This window comes from Cryptomeria japonica, chromosome 2, assembly GCF_030272615.1.
Source record: "Cryptomeria japonica chromosome 2, Sugi_1.0, whole genome shotgun sequence".
NCBI classification, from domain to species: domain Eukaryota; kingdom Viridiplantae; phylum Streptophyta; class Pinopsida; order Cupressales; family Cupressaceae; genus Cryptomeria; species Cryptomeria japonica.
The window spans coordinates 120,248,824-120,269,997 of NC_081406.1; the positions used below are offsets into that span (position 1 = coordinate 120,248,824).

Here is a 21,174-nt window from a genome sequence, read left to right on the forward strand (position 1 = left end):
TGTACCCTCTTGTTGTAATCTTGTTCTAGCAAGAGAGTCAAGCCCTTCTATGGTAGGGGATCATGTCTTTTGTGGTTTCGAGTGTCTTAGACCTTGTGTTGTATTATACATTCCTAGGTACAAGTCAAGGGGGGAGTGGCTCTCATTGGGGGTCAAGACCCAAAGTGGTCGCCTAGGTAACTTAATGAGGGTTTTGTAATCAAGTGGTAATTTAATTTAAAAGTACTTGGGTGAGTAGCTAGATCACGATAACAAGATTAATTGTTGCCTCTCTTACTCTCGGATGCTTGTTTAGGTTCGGAGTAAGTAGAGAAGGCCTAGAATGGCATCAACCAATCTTGTCCCTTTGAAAGGTTGGTGTGGTCCACTAGTGTTTGTATGGGGGCCGAGGGTTAGTAGAGGTTACCAGGGTAACCCATGATGGGGGTCGAGACCTAGTGAAGACTCGCCAGGGAAACCCATGACAACCTAGTGATGACACTCTTCCCTATTGCGTATTGTTGGTGTATGTTTTATCATATACCAAACATTAGAGTAAAATACCCAAGGATACTTTATCCTCTCTTGAAAAATCACCGGTTATGTTAAGATTGCGAGAAGATCATATGGTGATTCCAATGTTTCTTTTGTCAGGTCTTGGCGTGTGGATAAGCTCAGTGGGTGTTGTGATATGCTGGTAATACACAAAGGGACTTACGCTTGGCGTGTTCAGTTCACAATGGAGTTTTAGACAATGAAGCTCTATCATCTAGGACTTAAATCATGGACTTCAAGAAAACTGAAAAAGGAGAATAGGTTTAGAAATTCTAATCTATTCCTAAGAATTCAGGAGACAGTAAAGATTGGGTGAAACTAATAACAACACTTTGTTTTGCCACACTTAGGACAACTACGCAAAGCATGTGCAATCTTTTAAGGTTGTGCTCAAGATTTTCACACTTATGAATAATAGCAACAATTGAACAATATTACTCAAAGTAGAAGTTAAGCATCCACATCAAAAGTTCAAGCTAACTTTACACATTGAATGAAAATCATCCATCCAACAAAAGTATGAGCAAAAAGTTTCACCAATCTAAACTATCAAATCCTTCATTCATCTAACATACATGAAATAAAATCTAAACTACGATGAGGGATAAGAACCATGCAGACGAGGGAATTTTAGCTATGAAGCAGAGCTCGGATGGCGTCGTGGTGTGGGAGAATTCAGGTTGTCGAGCTAGGGCACCGATGCCCTAGCTCATGGGCGGTCGTTCTTGCTAGTGCATTGGGGGAGGGCAGTGGAGGCTTGTGCAGAGCAGGAAGCACTTGAGGGTGTTGGGGGTTGAGCAGTGGTTTGCGGGAGGGAGGTTGTGTTGCGCACGACTGGGGTTCAGAATTCTCTGCGGGCCTGTGGTTTGCCAATGGAGCAGGGGGTTGCGGTTGGCTCTGCCTCTCGGTGGTATTTGGGAGGGGTGGGCTCTTGGGTGTCGTGCTTTCTAGCTTGCCCCTTTGGGGTGTGGATTTTTTATTTTTTGTGAGGTCCAATGTCGAGTATTGGTGGAGAGGCCTCAAAGGCACCTCCCGCCATGGATTTTCGTGTTGTGGTGGGTTCAAAATCCCCATCACAAAGTATGAAGACTTTTAATAATAATCTTTTTTCCTCAGATTCGGGGTCTAGTAGTGCTGGTGGCTCTCGGATTATGAAGATTAATGGTTGTCTGGAGAGATGCAGTGAGAAGCAGAGGCTGGTTATTCCTCCGGAGATGATAGCTGAAGATGTTGAATACTTTTCAAAACATTTGCTATATTGCAAGTTTTTGGGAATGAGGGTTTCTTTGCAATTTTTGGAAAATTGGGCGTAGAGGACTTGGGCACCGGAAGAGGAAATGGAGATTATGCTGCTAGCAAACAACTACTTCATGGTTACTTTCAACTGCATGGAGGATCGCAATAGGGTTTTTGAAAGAGGCCAGTATTTTTACAACCAAGTGGGGTTGTTCATCAAACCCCACTAGGGTTCCAGTGTGGGTTCATTTACCGCCTTTTCCGGTGGAATGTTGTCAAGAGAATGTGTTGCGGATGCTTGCCTCACTGCTTGGGAAGCCAATGGGATCTTCAACACAAACCCTGGGGAGAAAGGTAATAACTTTTGCTCGTATCTGTGTTGAAATTGATCTTAGTAAACCTTTGCCAGATGCTATAGATATGCGTGTGGGCTCTTAATCTTGGGTTCAGCAGTTAGATTATGAGACTTTACCATTTCGGTGTCGTCCGTATCATGAGTATGGTCATTTACAGCGCAAGTGCCCTAGATATAAACTGGTGGTGCGCCAACCTCAGCAACCAGCCCATAACCTAGATGGGGCTGATAAAGGAAAAGCTGCTATGTCGGACCAGGTAGTGGGTGCTGATGGTTTTGTCTCAGTTAAGACAAAGATCAGGAATCGAGGACAAAAGAGATCCTTGCAGGAGAGACAGGAGGAGGATACCTTTAATAGATTCGAAGCCTTGGATGACCTTAGCCAACAAGAAGTGAATCCGGGGTTAATCCCTTTGGATCAAGGTGCATCAGGGGTGGTTCCGGAAAGAGTGATCGAGGACTCTACCTAGGCTTTGCAAGTGGTTGGAAGCCAACAAATGGAGATGGATCAGCCAATAGTGGTCCAATTGGGACCCACTTCTGGTGCGGAAGTGAATTTGGCTGGGGGGAGGGTTCTCCAATAACTCTGAAATTGGAACCGGCTGGGGTCAAAAGTAATAAGACCTTCATACACATGGGTCTTCATCAGAAAGATATTAAGAAAAGTGCTTCGAAGAAGAATTCGAAGGTCGGCAAAAAGAGGGATTTGGATAAGATCAAATTGATGGGGGAGAATTTGGTTGAGTCAGGGTCTACAAAGACTTTGGATTCTCACTTTTCCAATCCTCTGAAATGATTGTGCTATCATGGAATGTGAGGGGCTTGAACAATGGCCCTAGACAAAAAGTTGTTCAGGAATTGATTAGGAATCATTCACCCGATGTCCTGTTCTTGCAAGAAACTAAACTTTCTGTGGAGAGTATGATGGGTGTGGTGCCGAAGCTTTGGGGGCGAGGCGAGTGTCAGTGTATTGGGGCAACTGGCTCCTCTGGAGGGGTGGCCTGCCTTTGGAACCCCTTGAGGATTCGTCCTATTTGGTGGGTTGCTTCCAGATCTTCGTTGTCCGGGGTTGCCTCTAGTCTTGAGACTGGGGAATATATCTTGTTTACTAACATTTATGCCCCCACTGATCTTCAAGGGAAGCAGAATTTATGGTCTCACATTTCTTTTATGCGAGGGCTATTCCCTTTTCATCCCTGGATTATCGCGGGAGCTTTCAATGCCATTTTAGAGCTGTGTGAGAAGAAGAAGGGTGGTGTTATGCGTTTGGAACCTTCTTCTTTCCTTCTTCGGGATAGTATATCTTCATTGTATCTTGTTAACATTAAGCCCGGTATTGGTCTATTCACTTGGAACAACAGGAGGGTAGGGAAGTATTGGATTGCAAAGAGGTTGGACCGCTTTCTGGTTTCTAGTTTTCGGGTTGGTGGGGGGTGGTCCACATGTTTGGAGATTCTTGACTAGAGAGGATCGGACCACTAGCCCATAAAGTTGGTGTCTTCTTCTGCTCGGATCGCTCGCACTCCTTCATTCAAATTCCAGCTTATGTGGTTGCGAGATCTTTCTTTGCAAGATCATGTTGCGGGGTGGTGGAGGAAAGGGGGCCAGCTTTTGGCACTGCTATGTACAGTTTGCCAAGCAGCTGCAATTTGTTAAGGCTCAGCTTAAACAGTGGAACCGCCAATGTTTCGGGAATATTTTTCATGCTAAGAAAGTTGCTCAAATAGCATTGAATGACATTACCAAGGCTATAGAGAGCATGGTTTGTCTGAAGCCTTGCTTAGGGAGGAAGACAAGGCTGTCAAGGATTTAGAGGAATGGGAGCTTAGGGAGGAAACCTATTGGAAACAGAGAGCTCGTATTGATTGGCTTCAAGCAGGGGACAAGAATACTGCGCTCTTCAATTCAGTGAAAGCAAGAAGACATGGTAATTATATTCCTGTGTTGGTCAATGATAGAGGTGAGAAGTGTTTATCCTTGCAGGAGATCTCTAGGGAGGCTTTACATTATTTTCGGTCCCTCTTTAGCAAGGATACTTAGGAGGATTCGGAAGAGGAGAATCAAGTTCTTGCTTGTATTCCTTCTCTAGTTACTAGGGAGATGAATGAGCAGCTTATGGGTACTATTTTGCTAGATGAACTTGAGAGGATTGTTTTTCTCATGAGGAAAGGAAAAGCCCCTGGTCCGAATGGGTTCCCAGTTGAGTTCTTTCAAGATTTTTGGGATATTATCAAATTGGACTTATTGGAGGTAGTCCAGGAGTCTCAAAGGAATAAGCAGATGCTTCGGGCTTTGAATGCGACTTTCATTGCACTAATCCCCAAGTGTGAGGGGGTTGACCGATTAGGCCAGTTCCGCCCTGTCTCTCTCTATAATGTGATCTATAAGATCATTTCTAAGTTGATAGCGGAGAGGTTGAAGAATTGGCTTGGGGATGTCATCTTAGAGGAGCAGAGTGGGTTTGTGGAAGGTCGCCAAATCCTGGATGGTGTGGTCATTGCTACTGAGAACATTCATTCTATGGCGGCTTCCAAGGAAAAAGCTATGTTTATTAAGCTGGATATGGCTAAGGCTTATGATAAAGTCCGTTGGTCCTTTCCCCAGAAGATCCTTAGGGCCTTTGGCTTTGCTGATGAATGGATTCAATGGGTAATGAGTTGTGTTACGTCTACCTCCTTCTCTGTGCTAATCAATGGAGATCATACAGAGTTTTTTGGTGCTTCTAGGGGTCTTCGCCAGGGGGATCCCCTCTCCCCATACTTATTCATTCTTCTGGCTGAGGGTTTGGGGAGGTTGATTAAGCATAATGTGGGTCTGGGTATTATTCAAGGTTGGAATTGGGGAAATGACCTGCATCGTCAATCCCATTTGCAGTTTGTTGATGACACGGCCCTGATGGGACTAGCTCGGATTAGAGAAGCCTCGAATCTGCGCAAAGTCTTGGATGTGTATCTTGTCGCTTCGGGCCAGTCGATCAATGAGGATAAATCTTCCATTATCTTCTTCAACACACCTGGAAATATTCAAAGGAGTATTGCTCATATCCTGAGGTTCCAAGTTGGTTCTCTTCCCTTGACTTACCTGGGTATACCTATCTCTACTGGTAACCCTCCCAGGGATTCGTGGCAGGGTATATTGGACAAATTTCGCATGAAGGTTGAACATTGGACATACAGATGGTTATCCTTTGCTAGGAGGGTTCAACTGATCCAGTCAGTGGTTCAGGCTCTTCCGATTTATCAGTGTATGCTCCAAGTGGCCCCTAAGTGGATCCTGAAGGGATTGGATTCTCTAGCAAGGTAGTTCTTATGGGCAGGCAACTTGTCCTCCTACAAATGGTGTCTTGTCAATTGGGACTTGGTGTGTAGCCCGAAGCAGTCGGGTGGGCTCGGCTTAAGGCAGTCTGTTTTATTTGGAGAGGCTTTGGTGGCTAAATTGTACTGGAGGTGGTGTTTTGAACAGGATCGAGATTGGGCTAGGATTTTGGCCTGCAAATACATGCAGAGGATCCCGAAGGAGGAAATCCCAAGATATCCGCTTGAGGGAAAAGGTTCTTCGATTTGGAGTACTCTCAAGAAAGGGGCTTCTCTTATAAAGGAAGGACTTTTTTGGATATGTAAGAGAGGGGAAGAGGTGCTTTTCTGGCTCGACTCTTGGGATAGGTATCCCCCCATCCTTGATCAGTTTCCCAACCTTGGGAACCTTTGCCAGAGGTTCCTGGAGGCAGGGTGGTCTAGGGTGAGCGACTTTAAGGTTGTTTATAGGTGTGGGCATTTGGAGTTGGAGAGGTGGAAGGCTCGTAATGAATGGTCGATTGTTGGTATGGATGAAGAGTGTGCTGAGTTGTATGGCATTTTGGTAAGTAGACACTGTAGCTCCCCTAAGGATAGGGATAAACTTGCTTGGTCCCCGAATCCTAAGGGCGTTTTCACTATTGCTAGTGGTTATCAGGAGTTGTTGTCCCAAAGATTGGAGGGGAGGGAGGTGCTTTGGTGGAAACATGTGTGGAATAATTTTTCTTGGCCAAAGTGTAATTGTTTCGCTTGGACTTTGGCTTTGAATAGATGTCTAACTTGGGACAACATTCGTAAGAGGGGTTTCCTTGGGCCTTCCATCTGTGTTTTGTGTGGTAATGGGGAGGAGGATTCCTCACACCTGTTCTTCAGATACCATTTCTCGCTACTAATTTGGCATTACTGGTGGGGGGTGTGGAAGCATCCTTATGTTCATGCAGATTCTTTGGTGGAGTTTTGGAGCAGTTTGGGCAGGCCTCCTATCTTGTCTTCTTTTCTTCAAACTGTTTGGCATATTGGGCCCATTTTCATACTGTGGCAGATCTGACTGGAGAGGAATAGGAGGATCTTTAGGGAGGTCAGCTTGTTAGTCCAACAAGTGTGGAATAGAATCGTTGGTATGGTTCAGGAGACGGTGGAAGCTAAATGTGCGGTCAATTTTTCTCTGGATAGAGGAGAGGCTGATATTGTGAGTAGGTTGGGTCTGCAGGAGATGTCACCCGCCTCAGCGTGTGTTAGGAGAGGTAGACGTGCTATGAAGAAGGTTCAAAGGATGGGAAGGTGGATGCCCCCTCAAGATGAGTCCATCAAGATTAACACAGATTGCTCCTCTAGGGGTAATCTGGGCCCTGCTGGGATTCGCGGTGTTGGTAGGGATAGTAGGGGAGAGGTGGTTTTCTTCTTCTCGGTGCATAAAGGGCGGCAGTCTAATAACTTTATGGAGGGATGAGCAATTTTGTATTCTATGGAGTGGGCCTTGGAGTTGGGGTGGCGGAAGGTTATCTGTGAATCAGATTCGCAAATTATTGTTAACTTGTTGATTGAGCAGAAGGTGAGTGGGGTTCATTGGCAGTTGGCAGGGATTGTTCACCAAATTCTTAAAATTAGTTCTATGATGGAGAAGGTGTCTTTCATCCACATTCCTCGTGAATGGAATAGAGCAGTTGATTGTTTGGCTAAGTGGGCCTCGGAACATGATGATGATTGGAAAGTTGAAGGTTGGGAGCAACTCTCCCCGGGTTACTGTCAGGACCTGCATAAGATATTTGCTGAGGATATGGATAGTTACGAAGCCGACTGATCTTGGGTTGGGCTTGTGGTTCCCCCCTGGGGCCTTGAGACTCTGGTTCTCTCTTGGGTTGGACTTGTGGTTCCCTCATGGGGCTTTGACACTCTGGTTCTCTCTTGTAATTCTTGATTTTGTTCTTTAATAACGTTTTTACCCCTTTATTCCAAAAGAACCATGCAGACTACAAAATAAGGGAAATAATCACCATCAATTCGAACAATGTATTACTTATTATTTTGGCAATCCTAAGCAACAATTGCTTATCTCAACATGCTTTGCAACATGCTCCCATAATTTACAAATGAGGGGTTGAGCTCAATTTATAGGCTCCCCAATTACAATCCAGTGGCCAGGATTGATTTCCAATTAACGGTCGAGATTAAAACAACCTAACCCTAATCAAAGTTTCCCAAAATAGGTCAAATATCCGTCAGATGAGAGACGAGTGGCACAAGATGCTATTTTTTAGGATTGCACCCCCTTCTTCTGCTGAAAGGCAATGTGTTCAATGAATCTAGACATGTTGACTTGGAACAATTGAATGTCCTCCTTGAATTCTCCAATTTGTGCCGAAAAATTGCCTAAGCATGGAAATTTGCTTGGAATAGTCTTCTTGCCACCATCTGATTCTGATTGGGAGCTTGTCTTTAATTCTTCAAGAGATGAAATCTTTCAAAAAGTCTAGAATTTTTGCCAAGCCTGAAGACTTTTCTTGATGCCTAGAAACTCTTTCAAGTGTCTTGAATTTTGAAGAAGAATTCCCCTATGCCTATTTCCCTTATTTTGGAGTCTGCATGGTTCTTATCCCTCATCATAGTTTAGATTTTATTTCATGTATGTTAGATGAATGAAGGATTTGATAGTTTAGATTGGTGAAACTTTTTGCTCATACTTTTGTTGGATGGATGATTTTCATTCAATGTGTAAAGTTAGCTTAGGTTTTTGTGATGTGGATGCTTAACTTCTGCTTTGAGTAATATTGTTCAATTGTTGGTATTATTCACGAGTGTGAAAATCTTGAGCACAACCTTAGAAGATTGCACATGCTTTACGTAGTTGTCCTAAGTGTGGCGAAACAAAGTGTTGTGCCACGATGAAGGAAATTGGAATTTTCCTGTGAAGTATTTCCCATACTTAGCCAAATTTTGGCTAGTCAATTTTATTTTGTAACACCTACATGTAGATCCTCCTGCACCTAGCCAAGATTTTGACCATTTCTATACTCGGACACTTTGCCTTTGGATTTGCCTTCAATTCTGGATTTGGCTTGTGCTGAGTAGAACAAACTCTGCCCCTGAACAAAGATTTTATTCATTTTCTCTTTGATTTTCCCCTTTGTCTTTCTTCTTTCTTCATGTTTCCTCTCTAACACTTAGTCAAAATTTGATTCTTTTGGTTGTGGAAAATTCCACACTTAAGCCATTTTTCATGTATCAAGCTTTTATTTTCCAACTCATTCAATTAATTAATCCTTCATTTCATGTGCTACTTTGTCAAATTTGTTTTTCCTTTTAGCCATTTTGTCTCTTTGGCATGGCAAGTTGATTGTCTTTATGTCTTATCCTTGAGCCATAGGCAAATTTTTACGGTTTGCCTCGACATCTTCACACATTCCATTTATGCTTTAGCCAAAATCAACTTGTGTTTGTGCAATTTTATCTTCTTCTCAACATGTCTAAGCCCTTTGCTTTTCTCTCTCAACCTTGTTTTCATGGTGGATTTGGAGGAAGTCATACCAACTTTGTTTTTGGCCGACTTAGAAATTAACATGCTTGCCAACTCCAACTCTTCCTAGGCGGACTTTGATATTCATTAGCCATTTGTCCAAGGCGGACTTTGTGACTTCTTTGCCATCTACCTCTTGTGCCTAGTGAACTTCATGCTTCGTTGGATCTTCCTTGTGTTAGGGCGGACTTTCTCATACCTTGGACATTCTTCTTATGCTTGGTGACTTGATGGTTTCCTTGCCAAGGCAGACTTGGCACATGCTTGGGCAGGGCGGTTTTTGGCTTTGACATGATTCCAAGCTGATCAAACCTTGTTTCCTTATCATGGGCAAATTTTAACTTGGACAGCCATGTACCATCTTCCATGCTTCTAGACAAGGCGAATCCTTTGTCTGTTTTAACCTGCAAAAACACATGAAAATTCCATATTATTTTCAGATTTTAATTCTGATTTTTAATCCTCTTTTCTAAAAATTTCACTTTCAACCTGTCAAAAGGTTAAATTTCTGCAAAAAAGCAAACTGAAAGTGAAGGATTTGGTCAAGAAATTGATAAAAATTGATAAAAAATAAGACAGAAAGGTGAGGAAATTCAGTCAAATTGAGTTTTTGAATCCTCCTTATGACTGAAATTTACCTCTGATTTTGAAAATCTGTCTTAAAATCAGAAAAAAGTGCTTAATTTCTAGACCTTCAACACTTAGAAGAATCTACTTCTGGAAAATTCTTCTTCAAAATCCAAAATTCACAAATTTTGAGAGAAAACTTCTTCTCAATTGCTCTCCAAATTCTCAAACTGAATAATGAATTGTGAAAGTGAATGGTTGAAAATATATAGAGTCTAGGATTTTCAAATTTAGTTCTTTTTTTGTTTTTAAATTATTTTATTATTTTTTTGTGTTTTTTCGTTTTAATCTTTCCAAAATGGAAAGTTTTATTTTATCTCTCAAATTCATCTTTATCAAGGAATCTTCTAGAACTTTCTTTTAATTTCCAAAATTCTTGAATTTTTTTTTTGAAATAATTCTAAGAGTTAAAAAAATAATCCTTGAAAATAATTTTAATTTATTTCATGTGCCAAATTTATTTTCCAACTTACTTTACACTTCCATGCCTCAGTTTATTTATTAATTTTTTTTTTTTTCTTCCAACATGGTCTAATCTCAAGTAGGAGTTTAACTAAATCTTCCCAAGAGTTAATTAACCATTGGTAGGAGTTTACCATCTATCGAACAATTTTACTTGATCATAAGGTGAGCCCGACTGAGTCTTGGACAACTTTCTTATGCTCTGGCGGACATTGATCCTGCCCAAACATCTTCCATACTTGACATAATTGGGTGAATTTGACTAATCATCTGCCATTCCATTTGTCTGACTTTAAGCCTTGATGAGCTTGTCTAAGCATGTGCCATTTTTACTTCTCTAACTTACGTGAAATTTTCAATGTGCCATACCCAAACTCTTCCTCTATACTTGATCAACAGTGTTCATGCCATGTTGATACCATGCTGGTCCATCTAGAACAACACCCTAATTAGGGTTTGCATTTTTCTTTTTTCACTTGAAGACCTCATTTTCAAAATCTGAGAACATGGGCACTGATAATATGGCTGACCTTCTAGAACAAAACCCTAATTAGGATTTGCATTTTGCTTTTTACCCTTAAAGACATAATTTTCAAAATCTGAAAACATGGGTAGTAATAATTTGGCATGAAGATCAAAACCCTAATCTCAGAAACAAAAAAAGCAAAAATTTCAAACCCTTGCTTTTTATACTTAGAAGCAAAAAAATTTGAATCTGAAGACATGGGCAGGACTAATATGACCTAAAGAACAAAACCCTAATCTCTTAAAAAAGCAAAAATTTTGAAGCCCTACTTTTTATACCTAGAGACAAGATTTTCAAATTCCGACAACATGGGCAATAATGAAATAACCCGAAGAACAAAACACATATGCCACTTTCAAAAAAGCAAAAAAAGCAAAAATTTCTAAAAATAGAAAGTTGTCAGAAATGACCCAAAGCAATTGTGATCCTCGTCCTTCAGACCTTCTAAGCACTTTGACAACATTCATACATGATTTCGAGCATGATTTCTCAACTTGGCTTGGGATGAATTCTCAAAAACTCTAACTCCTCATTGTAAAAAGACTGGTTATTAGCAATTGCGACACCAATGCAAAACCCTAAAAAGCAAAAACAAGGAGTCCCCATTTGCAACAGGGCAATGTGTGAAAAAGGTCACAACACGTACCTAGTGGTCTCTTCCTGTTATTTATCTTTCCATGGTTTGATTTGGGCCTCTGGACTTAGTTGGTTTCTTTTGAGTCTCTTGTGGCAGTGGTCTTGTGAGTCTCTTGTGAGTTCTTGGGAGTCTTGTATGTATCCTTGTTTGCTTTCTTTTGTCTGTGGGTCTGGCTGATATCTCCTAGCACGGGGCAAGGACCTGATGGTACCACATGGTTGGGTGGAGTGCTTTTTGCACCCATTGGGTCTTGTCCATCCTTCAACATGTTCGAGGTGGCTCGTGAGAAGACTGAAGACTTACATAATAATCCAGATTTTTTGTATTCATTCCATTATTTGCTCTCCTAGAGATTATATCCTTGTGGATACCTTGTAATGTAATAATCTCATGTATATTCAAATGACAATGTATTGTGTGTCATGATTATTTGTAATAAACGATGTTATAACATTTAATGATGATTCATATGGTTATGTATGTTGGGTTTTCTAGTAATGCATGAGTAATGACATTGTGGGGCCCTGAGGACTTTAGCTAGCTTTTAATTGTGCATCTTATTCTTTTATCATGTTGTGGTATGTAACTCTATGCATAAGTATGGTTTTATTTTATTTTATTTTTTTAAATTATTTGCATTTTCATTAGTTTGTTTGGTTTAGTCCTCTTGGCCTCATAGCAAGCGCATTACATCATATCAACAATAATGTAATATTAATATGAATGTGATTGATAATCTATTTATTATTAATATGTTTATGAACCTAATTATTAGGTTAAGGATGGGAACATGACATACGGATCTACATACACCACAATGAGACCCATATCAACATCCAAACACAACTTCCAATGCATATCCAGACCAAAAGGTGTGATCCAAATAAGATACACAACCTCGATCAGCCGGAAACCAAACCAGTTAACAACATTGAACTCAAAGAAACATAACTTCACTTGCCGATCAAACCAACACCAAAAAACTAAACTGGAACACTGCACAAACCAAAAGAACATGTCCTCAAGCCACAACACTTGAATCCACATAACAGGGAACCGCCAATCATTATTCGGACTAGTTCTAATAAACAATCCCATTGTTGAAACAGCAACCAACTCTACTACTTGAGCAACAAAGGACCTATAAACTTGATAGTGCAATACAAAGTTAAACAGATCATAAACATTATGTCCAAAAACGCAATTCATAATCTTCACAATCCAGAGGAATGCAAAGCATTTGTCTACGGGGACATTAAATACTCTTTCCTGCACATAAATAGTGTTTCCTGCATATTGAAACTTCCACCACACCAACCTTTTGGAAACACTTCATACATACTCAACATCACCACCACACCAAAAGACTCACTTCCAGACCATCTACAACACATAGTGACGTCAATAACAACACCAGACAAATTGACATCAATGCCAACACAACTCAACACTTCAAGTTTCCAACAATCAACTCCAACATTGCTTCTAAAGTATGAAGATTGGGAGCATTCCTCACTAACAAACATCAACTTAAAAGTAGCCATCAATAGAAGCAATGACTAAAATATCATAATATTGATCATAAAGTAGGTTAAACGAAGACAAGCCAACTCCTCCTTTGTATGTTTCCTCATTAAGTCTAAAACCAAAGCATGGTTGTATATATTTGCAAGTTTTGCAATCATAAAGAACATTGGGTTTGTCCCAAGAAAGTTTGTGAGGATCTTCCAATGTAAGGTCAAAGTAATGTGCAAAATATGGAATCCAAAAAACAAATAGACCTCTCCATTGGAGGCATACTTGTAGCAACATAACATGTTGAATTGTTTGTAGTTACCAACAACACATTGAACCCACCAACCTTGGCTACAACCTCCTTTAAAACCTCACATTGAATTTCTAAAATTCTCAACTTTCTTGAAGTATCAATGGAATTTAGGAAAACCATTCTGCCTATAGAAGAAACAAGGAAATTCACTGTCATGTTTCTTCATTTGGTCCAACCATTAGATATGCTAGCGTAACCCTTCTTCCAGCATATCTCACATGGTCCATCAATTATGGAACTCGCAAATTCCACCTTTAATGATATCAAGTTTCCACAATCTATAAAGCTGTTCAATATTGTTTCACCACTGGGGGCTTGCACCACTCCCTAACAAAAACAATAGCATCCACTAAATTATTATTCTAAAATAATAATAGCATTCACTTTTAAAAATAAGGAAACCTTTACAAATAAAAGATCACATTTAACAAAAATCAAATCTAATTACCTGGCTACTTGTCGCTTTGTGTTTGTCTCTATTCCAACCTACGCTCTCAAGCAATGGTCAGGGACTTGGAAAATTACATAGTAAAATATGGGAGTCTGATTCTGATCTATGAACTCTAGGGTCAACACTAGAGCTTGAACTTGAAGGGAATGGAGGAAAAAATGTCTACATGCCCCATGGTTGTCATCTCTGGTCTTTGCCTCTTTCTTAAGTGTTTTACCTAAAAGCTTTCTACCTAAGCTTGCACCTCTCTCATAACTTCAAGAGGGGTTTGTATGCACAAAGAAGCATCTCAACGAAGAATATAGATGAGATGTAATTTTAGGTGATTAATGTCTCCCCCGCTAAGTTTTGTTTTCAATAATTGCAAACCAATTCCCCATTTTCAACACCTAAGTGACATGTTTTGAATAAAGTTTTCTCTTTCTTGTGCCAAAATTATGATTCTTTGTAAGTAAGCTACATAAGTACAAATAGAGGGAAGATTAAAAAAATAGAGGGGAGGAGGATGAATTACTATTTATCCAACTATAAAAAAACAAGAGAAGAATAAGGAGGGGAATAAAATTTCCTCTTCACTTTTCTCTTGTTCCATAATGGAAAGAGCAAAAAAGACGTGAAATCAGTACAGTCAACAGAAAAAGAAATAAGACAAATTGATTCAAATTTGCTGCTCCAAACTGACTGTTTGTAGTTGTACTTTGTCATCCTGTGTTTCTTGTTTTGACTTTGCATTTGCTGTTTGTGTTGTGTATTGCTGCTCCAAAAACATTTGTGTGCTTGCTGTAATTTTGTTTTTCCCTTTCTGTTTACTTACTGTGTGTTTTATGTTTGCTTTTTGTTAGGTTTAATTCATTAGGTTTACTTTTCATGATGCTTTTTTTGGTGCTATTTTGAGGGTGAATCCTTAAATCAAAACTTGCAAGTCATATCAAAACTAGCAAGTCTGTCAAACTCACAGATCTAAGTGAAAACCCACCAAGTAGGGCAGTGCAAGGGAGCAAGCCGTATTTGGTCCTGCTCAGATCAGGACTCACTGGATTCACCAGGTAACTAACAAATCCTATATTACTATTATCAACCCTCCTCATGAGACATTATATGCATGCTTCAGAAAGTTAACTTCCAACTCTGAAGGAAGACTTCAAATTTTGATATGTTAACACTTATCAAGATGACAAATTTTAAATGCAGCTTGATTTATGAAATTTTAACATGTTGCTCAATCGGATCAATTTGCAGTTGTATTGCTCAAAATTCCACTCAACAACCAGGACTTATAATACCTAGAAAGTGAATTGTTTCATCTTTCTCATTCGTTATTTCTCCCTTGAGCAATAGACCAGAACCATGAAGATAAATATTCAGTCAAGTTAGACACAGAGGCTTCTGCAATCCAGATGTTTGGGAATTGTAAAAGAATTTTGTCAAGAATTGGAACTCTCAAAAACAGCTTGAAAAGATGACAGAATCTTTCAAGGAATTGAACAAGAAAAGCTTGCAATAGATATCACCAAAAGGCCCAAAATTTGAGGCAGAATTAGTGGTATTGTACTTTGAGAATGTGTACAGAATGTAGCCATGTGGTGTGCATTTTTCAAAAAATAAAATCAAAGAGAATAACATATTTTTCACTCTTTGTTTTTTAATTTTATGTTCTATACTTTCAATATTTTGGTGTGCACTCTGCCCAATTCAGTAGTTAATGGCTTCCAATTTGACCCAGAACCATTCCCTCATTGTCATACCATGACAGGTTAAAATATTGAAAATAGGAGTAGGTTAAATTCTCTTGTTATTACAATGTGGTGTTGAAAAAATTTGAGTGATACCAGTTTTGGGTAGGTGAAAAAGGATCTATAGTAGGTTGAGTTGTGTGCAAAATTGCAGAATTGAGGGTTGAGGTGAACTGAGAAATTAAGAAACGTCTCAAAACATAATTGCAGCTGGAAGAGGTAAAATAGGACGGAAAAGGCAGAGATGATCTAAGATAGTGAAGAGATTACAGAGATGCTAGAAATCTTGGAAAAAAAACATCATTAGTTATGTGCGCAAAAGTAAGCATAGGCTAAGAACTTTAGGAAACAAGGTGCATAAATAGAAACAAGTTCCTCAAAACCAAGTCAAATATGTGACACTTATTCCTGAAGAGGAAGAGAAGCATGTAAAGAAATCACCAAAAGGCCCAAAATTTAAGTTAGAATTAACGAGTATATTGTCTTTGAGAACGAGGATAGAATGGTAGTTTTTAGGTCATCATCAAGGAAGACAAAAATTTTGTGTATAAGACTCCTTATCGATGCATTCCACAAAAGGATTTTTTTTCATTTACTTTATATATAATTCAAATGAGGAGTACGGTTTTAACCCCCTCCAAATTCAAGCCCGCAACTTCCCCCAATGTTTTCATTGCATTGCTGTATCATAGTATTATTAAGTCCATTTCCACGATTCACTTTATTGCTTTAATGAAACATTAAATCTCACATATGTTTTAACCAGATTTCTACAATAGGTCACACTTGAGAGATATAATTCAGGAGATGTATTGTACTCCTGTTTTTAATAGAAAATGTTATTTTTCCTATTTGCTTTGATTATAATTTAGGCTTCTCTTATTTGGATGTACACTCTAGCGGAGTTGAGTGGTTAATGGTTGAAAATTTAATCTATTACCAACTTCTGAATTTGAATTTCTTCAACTATTTATAATATTTTTTTGCCGATTTCAAAACCAAACTACCCATTTTAAAGCCTGAATTATTTTCTTTTAAATTGCAGCAGTTGAAACCCTAAGCACTCAGGAACCCTGTAAAGAGCCCAGAGAAGCGAAATCTATGACAAATGCAACTTTTGCAAAGAAGAAATAGAGGGAAAATAACGGAAACCTGGAGGTATTGTTCCCTGGGAGTGCCATATTTGCCAGTTCGCTGCTTCTGTCTCTCTTCATTAGTGAACATTCTTGCTGAACGCCTCAACCTCCATGCGCCACGAAAAAAGCCTTCGGCATTTAAAATGCTTACTGTTTAAAATAAATGATTTTGAAAAAGGATGTTAACTCGTGGATACTTTTACTGAGACCGTGAAAGAAAGAACGAAATTATTTTAAACAGGCTAAATATGGTCTATGGGAAAGACCTTTCACAAATCCATTTCTGGTTTTAACTCTTTTTTTTTGTGTAGTATGATGATGAGTATTCTTAATTTCTCTACAAACTACTTGTTGAATAAGTCTAGTTTCGTGATGGAGTTGATGAGAATTAGTTTTTAATTGAGCAATGGAGATTTTGGCTTTCCATAACATATTGACCCTTATATATGTTTTTTGATGGTAAGGTTAAACTCTTCGATATAGTATTTCTTCTATCTTCCCAGCTCTTTTAGGCTCTATAAATTGATTTGTTTTGAAAATTAATATGAACATTGGACCGTTCTAGAATTTTGGTCCTTTTTTGCAATTTTAAAAAAATTTAGGCTCTATAAATTGACTTGTTTTATTTTTATATCGGTAGCCTTATTTTGCAATTTTAAACTATTTTAGATTCTATAATTTGATTTGTTTTATTTTATTATGTCGAAGGCATGTCTTATATGAAGTTTTCAACTTACTTATTGAAATCAATGGTTCAAAATTGACTAGAAGGATGCACTATGATTGAATTGATCTCAATCTTATGTTTACGTTAATATTAATTTTTTTAAAATGATAAAAAAACTAAAAATATATATATTTTAATTTGATTAATTAGAAAAAAATTATTTAAAAAAAAACAAGTGTCACGTAGTGGCAAGTACTTGCCATCATAGTATTGTAATAAAAATATTTGTTCTAATTTTTAATTATCATAATTTTGAATCATTGTTATTTTAAAATTATATTAGAATAATTATATTTATATAATATTAACTACAACTTTTACTTTAATAAAATAATATAAACTAGCAATTGCACTTTGGTGTGCAATGGGTGTGCTAAAGAGGTGTGGAAGGTCAATTGGGGAAAAATTGGTCTATTTTTTGAATAAATTTGTGTAGTGCATGAGGTCAAATTGTGGTCATGATGTTGTTTGTACAAAAAAGGATTTAATTGAGAGGTGATAGTTTAAAATCAACTATGTATCCACTTACAAGGATTCAATCATAACTAAAATGAAACCTTTGGATTGAGAAGATAATCAAGTTTTATTAGCAACAGACTCATATTATATTTGCAATAGGGTCAGTGCAGGAGTGAGGTTAAGATAGGGCTAGAAAGCGGGATATATAGATGGGTAAAAGTGAGAGAGATTGGTAAAGAGATAGATATAGAGGTAGAGAAGAAGATGAAGATATAGATGGAGTCAAAGATAGAGATGGAGAATAGGGAGAGGAAGATGGAGAGAAGGAGGGAGATATGAGAGAGACAGAGAGAGAGGAGAGAGGAATATATAGATATGGAAGAGAAAAATAAATAGTTGGAGAGAGATGAAGATATAGAAAGATAAAGATAGAGATATGAAGTGATATAGAGAGAGAGGGAGAGATATAGTGGTAGAGAGAGATAAAGATAGAGGGATAGATGAAAGAAGTGATAGGGAGAGATAGATATAGAGAGAGGAAAAGAGATATGGATATAGAGGTCCAAAAAGAGCCTAGAGAATGAGAGAGAGATAGATGGATAGAAGGAGGCATGTCTAGAGATTAGGGGGAGAGATGAAGATAGAGCAAAAAGGAGGGGAAAAAAGATAGAGAAAGGGAGAGTGGGAGATAAAGATAGAAAGAGAGGAGATAGAGAGGGAGAGACAAAGAGGAAGAGATGGAGAAAGATATAAAGGAAGAGGGAGAGATGATATATATATGGTGAGATAGAACTAGAGAGTTAGAGATATAGAGAGAGAGGAAGAGGGAGAGAGATAACTAAAGAGACAAATAGAACTAGAGAGAGGGTGAGAGAAATACGAGACATAGATATATATTGGAAAAGAAAGAGAGAGATAGAGATATATAGGAAGAAAAAAGGGAGAGAGGTAGAGATAAAGAGTTAAATAGGGGGATATGGAGGGAATGAGAGAGGGAGAGATGGGGAGAAATAGAGAGGAGGGTAAGATAAAGAGAGAGATGGCCCAAAGAGAGAGAGTGGTGGGAAATTGATATAGATAGAGGAAAATATAGATAGATAGAGGGATAGATAGAGAGATGGAGATATATGTATAGAAAGAGATAGATAGACAAGCCGAAAAGAAATGAAGAGAAAAATAGAAAAAGATATATTATGCAAGAGATATGGAGCAAATGAGAGAGGGAGGAGAAAGAGTGAGAGAAAGGAGCTGACAAATACAAGTAATAGAGAGAAAATATTAGACTTTAGAGAGGGTGAGAGATAAAGAGGGGGGAGAGAGAGAGAGGGAAAGGGAGAGGGAGAAAAATGGAGTGTGTGTATATGTATTAGAGAGTAGAAGTAGAGAAATATAAAAAAAGGAGTGATGGGCATATAGGGAGAGATAAGATAGAAAGAGGAAGAGAAGCAATATATAAGGATATAGAGAGATAGATATAGGGATAGAAAGGATCTAGAGAGTAAATATAACTTGTAAAATATAGAGGGGGTGAGCAAGAGGGAGAGATGGAAGGAGAGAAAAGGGGGGAGAGAAAGAAATAGAGATAGAAAGATGGTGAGAATTAGAGAGGGGGAGATAGAGAGGTAGAAAGATAAAGATATAGGAAGTGATATATGGAGAGGTAGAGAGGGATATGGAGAGAGTGAGAGAGATGAAGGAAGAGGAGTGTATAATATATAAAGATATTGAGATAGAATAGAGATAGGGATGAAGAAATAGAGTTGAGTGTGTGTTTGTGTGAGCAAGAGAGATAGAGATATAAAGATAAGGAGGGAGTAAGACAAAATGCGTGAGTAAAAGATATATAGATATAGATATAAAGAGGAAGAAAGATATACAAAAGAATAGAGAGGGAGGGGGAGAGGGAGAGAAATGACATAGAAGTAGAGAGATATAAAAAGAGGAAGTGAGAGAGAGAGAGAGAGGAGTAGAAGGGGAAAAGAGAGAGATATAGGGAGAAGTAAGGAGATATAGATAAAGGAGAGAGATGGAGATGGAGATAATAATCAGATGACATGCTACCATCAACATAAATCCCCAAGGACATATGATATCCTTAAATTATTGGCATGAAATGAGTAATCAAAAGTAAGTTACGCTTGCTTTCTCTCTTGCTCTAAACATTTAATGTAGGCGTTGAGTTGAAATTTATTTTATTATATAAATTAGAATAAAATTCAAATATAATTATTCTATAATAAATAAAATTTTAATAAGACAAAATGTATAAATTCTAATCTCTTTTAATTATTATTTGTAATTCCATTAAAAAACACAAATAGTTAGAATACAATTTTAACTTAATAAAAAATCAACCCTTAAAAGAAGAAGAGGAAAAATTTAAATAAATAAATAAATAATAGAATGTCTAATAAAAGAAGATAATATTAAAAGAAAATAGTAAGAAAATAATTTTTTTAATTCAAAATATAATTATTCTATCATAATTAAAATTTAAATAAGACAAATAATTATTGATTAAATTAATTATAATAATTTTAATTATTATTAACAGACATAAATAATTAAAATAAATTTTAAACTTAATGAAAAATTAACTACTAATAAATAATATTAAAATGTATATTTTTATTTTTTGTTATAAAAAATCTTTTTTTTTAAATTAATATAAATTTAAGCGATTAATTCTATAGTCTTCATTCTTCTCCCCAATTTTAAACCATTGATTTCAATAAGTAGGTGGTTCATTTCATATAGGGAATGCTTCGACATAATAATTATAATATAATACAAATTTTATAATGAAAATATATATTTTTCTTAAAAGCATAATCCTAATTTAGTTTTAAAAAATTATATAATTATAATTATAATAATTAAATTAATTTCAAATATAATTACTAATTTGAAGTATAATATTATATTATTTTTTATATTTATATAATATTAATTATAATTAGTTTTAATATAATAACTATTAATGATTATAAAAGTGAAAATAGACATTTTTTAAATAACTTAATGAAAATATTTAAATTTATGACTAAAAGTTATTAAATTATTCTGTATAAATTAAAATGATTAAAAAAATTATGATTTTCAAAAAGTATTAAAAAATAGAACGATTTCAAAAAATATAATTATAAAGTAAATATAATGATTGTGTTTTTTTTTTAATAGAAATATTTATATTTAATTTTTCATTTAATTTCATTTAAACTAAATGAAATCTTTATAATTGGTTTTATTATCTATATTTTGAGATAAATAATAATAATTATTAAAATTTATATGTTTATTTAGAAAAAAAATAATGATAAAAAAGGAAAAAAATATTTAAAATAAGAATTTCAGTTTTTCAAATACAAAGAAATCCAAAAAAACTTAAAAAATCTATCATCCCTAAAATTTGCTTCTACAACACCAATTTTTTTAAACCAATCATAGTGTAGATAAATAATTTTTACAATATTTTAAATTCAAAAATATAAATCTTAACTTTACAAAAACCAAGTGTTTTTAAAAAAAAACAATAATAATCACTTTTGATTGGTGCATACTAATTGAATAAAGCAGGTTTAGTGAATGCAATAGTATTCTGTAAACTAAAGAAGCATATTTTAATATGATTAATTAGAAAAAGAATGTGCACAAAA

The 21,174-nt window shown here is 36.9% G+C and overlaps 1 protein-coding gene across 2 annotated transcripts in view; it reads right to left on the reverse strand.

Annotated features, from left to right (window-relative positions):
• Positions 1–16,723, reverse strand: part of LOC131049907 (uncharacterized) — an 88,015-nt gene extending 71,292 nt beyond the window's left edge. Inside the window, exons 1-2 of one of the 2 annotated variants that reach the window (XM_057983990.2) lie at positions 16,599–16,723; positions 16,349–16,482 (exon numbers count right to left, since the gene is read on the reverse strand). In XM_057983990.2, the coding sequence (XP_057839973.2) occupies positions 16,349–16,420 (72 nt within the window). In that variant the 5' untranslated portion in view covers positions 16,421–16,482; positions 16,599–16,723. The remainder of the gene's footprint in view (positions 1–16,348; positions 16,483–16,598) is intronic. The other variant, XM_059216444.1, reaches the window with a different exon arrangement.
• Between the last annotated feature and the right edge of the window lie 4,451 nt (positions 16,724–21,174).